This window comes from Artemia franciscana, chromosome 9 (assembly GCF_032884065.1).
Source record: "Artemia franciscana chromosome 9, ASM3288406v1, whole genome shotgun sequence".
NCBI classification, from domain to species: Eukaryota; Metazoa; Arthropoda; class Branchiopoda; order Anostraca; family Artemiidae; genus Artemia; species Artemia franciscana.
In genome coordinates, this window is record NC_088871.1 from 44,367,899 (window position 1) to 44,374,640 (window position 6,742).

At 32.2% G+C, this 6,742-nt stretch overlaps 1 protein-coding gene across 1 annotated transcript in view; it reads right to left on the reverse strand.

The window, feature by feature from the left end:
• Positions 1-421: 421 nt before the first annotated feature.
• LOC136031460 (prolyl endopeptidase-like) overlaps positions 422-6,742 on the reverse strand; it is a gene marked incomplete in the record, with an annotated part of 140,705 nt that continues 134,384 nt past the window's right edge. The window contains 2 exon segments of the mRNA XM_065711075.1: positions 422-556; positions 5,628-5,807. Of these exon segments, the coding sequence (XP_065567147.1) occupies positions 491-556; positions 5,628-5,807 (246 nt within the window).

Below are 6,742 nucleotides of genomic sequence, written 5' to 3' on the forward strand. Positions count from 1 at the left end.
ATGAGTTGTGGTCTCTGGTTCAGAATCATCCAACGTGGAGGTCAACCATTGCTGCCCTATACGCCATTCAGCGTCGGAGAATCTAAATAAGTAAGTAAGTAAACTGCTATTTCTAGCTAGATGAGAAAAATTTGAATTTCGTCTCTTATCAGTTTCTAATATTCTTTGAATAAGCCAGTGGCACCAATCTACGACAAATTGGAGGGGGGATGATTTTCAATATCTAGCGGGGGTGAAATTTGTCGTTTTTTATTTACTTTTCATTGAAGATACCAAGAAACATTTTCAATGGGAATACCACAAAAAGTTATTTTCAAAATCTAAGGGGATACAGCCCCCTGGCCTTCTCCAATTGATGCAACCGGGATGAACCCTTCAAATCATCTACGGGTCACTAACATAACGCATATTTCTCAAACGATAAACGTTAATGAATCTATTTTTATTAAAATTTCAAAACATTGACACCAACCTATTATATTCAATTTTTTCATGGTTTGTATTCCAGTTTAAGAGTTTTTGCAATGAACACCGTGATATCTGTGTACTCATCAATCTGAAAAAAACAAATACTGAGAAGTGTAAAAGCGAAATGAGTAATTCAGAACGGAATGAAGACACAAATCAAAAAAGTAAAAACGAAGATAAAATCAAACCAAGTGCATAAATCAGTCTTTACACCTTCAAATTATGTGTTCAGGGGGAAACATTTCCAAGCTATGACTCATATTCATTAATTCATTTATTTTATTTTATTCTTTTTATTTAAATATATTTCTTTTTATTTCTTTATATTTTATTTCTTTTCATATTTCTTTATATTTTTTATTTAATTTATTCATTTAATTCATATTCATTTCATTAATTCGAGTGTGCATCTTTACACAGGTTTCAACCCAAGAACGATTTTGGGAGAAGGCAGATTCACAAGAATGTAGAGCGGGAACCATGATTTTATTCCTTTTTTATGTAAGAGAAACAACAAAAAACAAAGAAGGAGAATATTAAAGGCGCGGTGGAAGGGGTATTTCTGTTTTTTTTTTTTTAGAATTAAGAAAATTAAAATAATATTTTTTCAATAGATGGGCACTTACTGTCCTTTTTCCTTTCTCATCGGTTTCTCTGCTAGTATTCTGATCTTTTTAATGCATCAGTTAATAGTTAACAGAAAAGTAAATGTAACAAGACAAAAAAAACAAAAAAAAACTCATTTCAGGTCTACTTTTAAAGGAAGTATCTTACGATACCCTTTAAAATTTTGAGAATTCAGCTAATCATAACTAAATATTTCGAAAACTGATTTTTTAGTAACTTAGTAGAAAGTATAAATGTTAGTGTAAAGTAGTATTTAACCTATTAGTGTAAAATTGAATGCAGTAGCATAATTTGTAATACTTTTAGGACAACTTTTAAAATGTCTGTTCAAAATACTTAATGATGACCTGAGCTTAGGCATCGACATTGTTTCTGCTTTTCTGACGTACTCCTCCTTAGGGATATATCATTCAATGCATATTTCCTGACATATCCTCTTCATATCCTATCAATGCATATGTTTTTAGGGATATCTTTTTAATGCATCAGTTAATAGTTAACAGAAAAAAAAAACAAGAAAAAAAAAAAAAAAAAAAAAAACTCATTTTAGATCTACTTTTAAAGGAAGTATCTTACGACACCCTTTAAAATTTTGAGAGTTCAGCTAATCATAACTAAATATTTCTAAAATTGATTTTGTAGTAACTTAGTAGAAAGTATAAATATTAGTTTAAAGTAGTATTTAACCTATTAGTGTAAAATTGAATCGTAATACGTTTAAGATAACTTTTAAAACACTTTGTTCAAAATACTTAATGATGACCTGAGCTTAGGCATCGATACATTTTCTGCTTTCCTGACGTACTCCTCTTTAGGGATATATCACTCAATGCATATTTCCTGACATATCCTCTTCAGGGACATATCCCTCTCGTTCCTGAGATATAGTCAATAAATTATTTTGATAAAAATGGCCTGACAGTCTCTAGATAAGGGGGGCATAGCTCAGAGGACCAACTCAGTCAACCTTTATTGCCCCTTGCTACCAAGAGTATTACGCAGATCGGAGACTCAAATTTCAAAATAAATCAATAAATTCTGAGGTAAAGTGGATAAACTATAGGCTAGTACATACAAACCTTCCCTAAATCAGGAGCATAACATTCGACCCTGAACTTTTTTCTAGACTAACGTATTTCCAGTGTATATTATGCTGACTTATTCAAATTTAAGATGGCCTAAATAAAATTGACCTGTCTTATTAGATGAAACAGATGTTTTTAAACTGAAAGCGAATACAAGAATCGGTAGTTTTGGTGCAAGATATCTTCCTAAGCTAGCCAAATTTCTAAGCCAACAGTTCAGTTTATCAATCTTCTGTACTCAAACGCTACAATGACAAAACTCTTATTGCATTCAAAGATTTTTTACCTATAGAATTTTCAAAGTTTCTTCCAAGTTTAACTAGGCTTTTCTAATACTATTACAAGTTTTTCTTAAAAATTTCTTAATCTAATGCCCATTTTCTTTCGACTTTGTTTAAGATTTTCAGTTTTCTTATAGACTTTCTATCTAAAGAGTTTTCGGAGTTTCTTCCAAAGTTGAACTAGGCTTTCTAATTTTATTTACCGAAATTTCTTAAAAATTATCTTCACAAACGACCAGTTCCAGCGTTTACTATTCTGACATATTCAAATTTAATTTTTTCAATTAAAATTATCAGGTATCTGGAAACTGGTTATGTAAGTATATTTGAAAGGATTTTGCTATCTTTCACCACAAAACTCATAAATAATTTGTATACAGTCATGCTGCTTTACTAGGCATTACTAAAAGGATTACTAAAGCCTTGATTGATTGTCTTCTGAAAATTTCTATCTATAGGACTCAAAAATTATATAGGTGTCAAACATTTTGTAGACCTTTCTTTATTTTTTTAAAAGATCAATTCAAATTTTGAGCATTTATTAGGCTCTACCATAAAACAACCTACAATATAAGGCTCTCCAACCTTTTCTTTTCTCTATAAGCTATACTTCGGCTGTCATTATATATATATATATATATATATATATATATATATATATATATATATATATATATATATATATACTAGCTGTTGGGGTGGCGCTTCGCGCCACCCAAACACCTAGTTGGTGGGGGCGCTTCGCGCCCCCCCCAAGCCCCCCCGCGCGCGTAAGTCGTTACGCGCCATAATAGTTACGCGCCATTGTAGTTGTGTCCCTATGTCCCACCTGTGAATATAGATATATATATATATATATGGTTTTAACTACGTAAAACTTGCGAATATACAACATTCTTTGCTGTCCCATTGTCTTTGCATATAAATAGATTGTCAGGTTTACCGACTCTTGAACATGCAACATATAATGGTCCATGGGAAAACAATCTGTATTCAGATCTATACCTCATGATTCTAATGATTGCCCTTGAGCTTTGTTGATGGTGATTGCTAATCGACCATTCCCTGTCCCGGTGTCCCGGTCGTCATTTACATCCCCCTGTTTCCCCCGGTGTCCCCGTTGTAGTTGTGTCCCTGTGTCCCGGTCGTCATTTATATTCCCTGTGTCCCGGGTCCCGGTCATCATTTGTATCCCGGTGTCCCGGTCTGTATATACATTCGTTTTTTAGTTTTGTTTTTCTCCTTTATTTTTTTCCTTTTTTTTTCTTTTTTAGCTTATTTAGATTTTTAGATTTTTTAGTTTTTTTTATTAGTTTTTAGTTTTTATTTCTTTTTAGTTTTTTTGTCCCGGTCGTCATTTATATCCCCCTGTTTCCCCCGGTGTCCCCGTTGTAGTTGTGTCCCTGTGTCCCGGTCGTTATTTATATTCCCTGTGTCCCGGTCGTCATTTGTATCCCGGTGTACCGGTCTGTATATACATTCGTTTTTTAGTTTTGTTTTTCTCCTTTATTTTTTTCCTTTTTTTTTCTTTTTTAGTTTATTTAGATTTTTAGATTTTTTAGTTTTTTTATTAGTTTTTAGTTTTTTTTTCTTTTTAGTTTTTTTGTAGTTTTTACCTTCTTTTTAGTTTTGTTAATTTTTTTTTTTACTTGTGTCCTGGTCGTCATTTATACTCCCTGTGTCCCGGTGCTTTGTTGATTGCTAATCGAACATTCCTTTTGTCCTGGTCGCTTTCTCTTTGAGTGTCGTCATTTATTTTTTTCTTTTTTAGTTCTTTTAGTTTTTACCTTTTTTAGTTTTTTTTTAGTTTTTAGTTTTTTTAGTTTTTTACCCTTTTTTAGTTTTTTTAGTTTTTTAGCTTTTTTATTTTTTTTATTAGTTTTTAGTTTTTTTGTAGTTTTTGCCTTTTTTTTAGTTTTTTTAGTTTTTTAGCTTTTTTATTAGTTTTTAGTTTTTTTGTAGTTTTTGCCTTTTTTTAGTTTTTTTAGTTTTTTAGCTTTTTTATTTTTTTTATTAGTTTTTAGTTTTTTTTGTAGTTTTTGCCTTTTTTTAGTTTTTTCAGTTTTGACGTCACCTGATCCAGTTTTTTCAGGTGACGTCACCTGATCCACGATCCACAGATCCACAGACAACTTATTTTTATATATATAGATAGTTTTTTTTTTTTTACTTATGTCCTGGTCGTCATTTATACTCCCTGTGTCCCGGTGCTTTGTTGATTGCTAATCGAACATTCCTTTTGTCCTGGTCGCTTTCTCTTTGAGTGTCGTCATTTATTAGTTTTTTCCTTTTTTTTTTAGTTTTTTATTGGTTTTTACCTTTATTTTAGCTTATTTTTCAGTTTTTTCCTTTTTTTTAGTTTTTTTTTATTTTTTATTTTTTTTAGTTTTTTACCTTTTTTTAGTTTTTTTAGTTTTTTTAGTTTTTTAGCTTTTTTACTTTTTTTATTAGTTTTTAGTTTTTTTTTTGTAGTTTTTGCCTTTTTTTAGTTTTTTCAGTTTTTTTTTTAGTTTTTTATTGGTTTTTACCTTTATAGTTTTTTTAGTTTTTTAGCTTTTTTATTTTTTTTATTAGTTTTTAGTTTTTTTTGTAGTTTTTGCCTTTTTTTAGTTTTTTCAGTTTTGACGTCACCTAATCCAGTTTTTTCAGGTGACGTCACCTGACACATCCATCCATCCATCCACAGACAGACAACTTATTTTTATATATATAGATATAAACGGGAACCATCATTTTCTATCACCCAAGTAACAAACAAGAAGATCTAATAGTCTGCCTTAAGCATACATTTAAATCAAACCTTATCTCCGACAACAAAGTCCAATAGAGTCCTTACTAGAGTTATATAGTTTTTATGCTTTTCGTGCTGTGAAAATCCTTCCAGGATTCAGAAAAAAACATATATTTTATAGATTAAATATATAGCTTTTAAGAGCCAATTGAATTAACAAATGCAAGGACAAATTTCCTTATAGAATTTGTCATCCATGTGTTTTAATACTGATTTTCGTAAGACTACTCGTTTCATGGGATATACGCAAAATTAGGCCAACCTCATTACAAAGCAAGTGGTTTACAAGAACAAAAAAGACAATTAGGTATAGTAGTCAATACCAGCTCATTGCCCACCGAATTGAAAGACCATAGTAATTAGAAAGCACGTTACCATTTTGGAGGTTGGCATCCCAGCACTATGACCAGCTTTCACATCAATTCTAATAAGCAGTGGGTTGTTCTGCTGTTCCCAGGATCCTATCGTATTTTGTAGTTCTGCTGTGTACTTAAAAGAATGGAGCGGAACAACTCTGTCATCGTGATCAGCTGTGAGAACTAGTATGCTAGGGTACTGCAAAAGAAAGATTTGTATATATCTTCTGCAATAATAAATATTCATGTCTTTCTTCAGCAAGTTTTGACCACGTCTATAGCTTAAAAATACTTTGAAAAATGAATATAGAGCACTAAAAAAACAAACAAGACCTAGGAGCTCATATGGCATGAGCACTAGCAAAATTTTAAGAATCAATAGATTGCTTTAAAAGGAAAATCTTAATGCCGGTCCGGATTAAAAACAACAGCTCTGAGTCACGAGGTCCTTCGAAATGTCAAAATCCATTAAGATCCGATCACCCACTCGTAAGTTAGAAATACCTCAATTTTTCTAATTTTTCCTCTCCCTTCAGCCCCCCCCCCAGATGGTCGAATCAGGGAAAACGACTTTATCAAGTCAATTTGTGCAGCTCCCTGACAAACCTACCAATTTTCATCGTCCTAGCACGCCCAGAACGAGAGCAGATCCAGTCCAGTTAAGTCAATCACGAATCTACGACATTTATAAGCGTTTTCCAAGATTTCCGGTTTCCCCCTCCAGCTCCCTTCAATCTCAACAAATCTGATCGGGATTTGAAATAATAGCTCTGAGACATGAGTTCTTTCTAAATATCAAATTTCATTAAGATCCGGTCACCCGTTCTTAAGTTAGAAATATCTCAATTTTTCTAATTTTTCCAAATTAACAACCTGCAGCTCCCCAAAAAAGAATGGATCCATTCCAATTATGTCAATCACATATCTATAGTTTGTGCTTATTCTTCCCATCAAGTTTCATCCCGATCTCTCCACTCTAAGCGTTTTCCAAGATTTCCGGTTTCCCCTCCGACTTCCCCCAATGTCACTGGACCTCGTCGGGATTTACAATGAGAATTCTAAAGCACAAGATCCTTCTAAATGTCAAATTTCATTAAGATCCGATCACCCGTCAATAAGATACAAATACCTCAT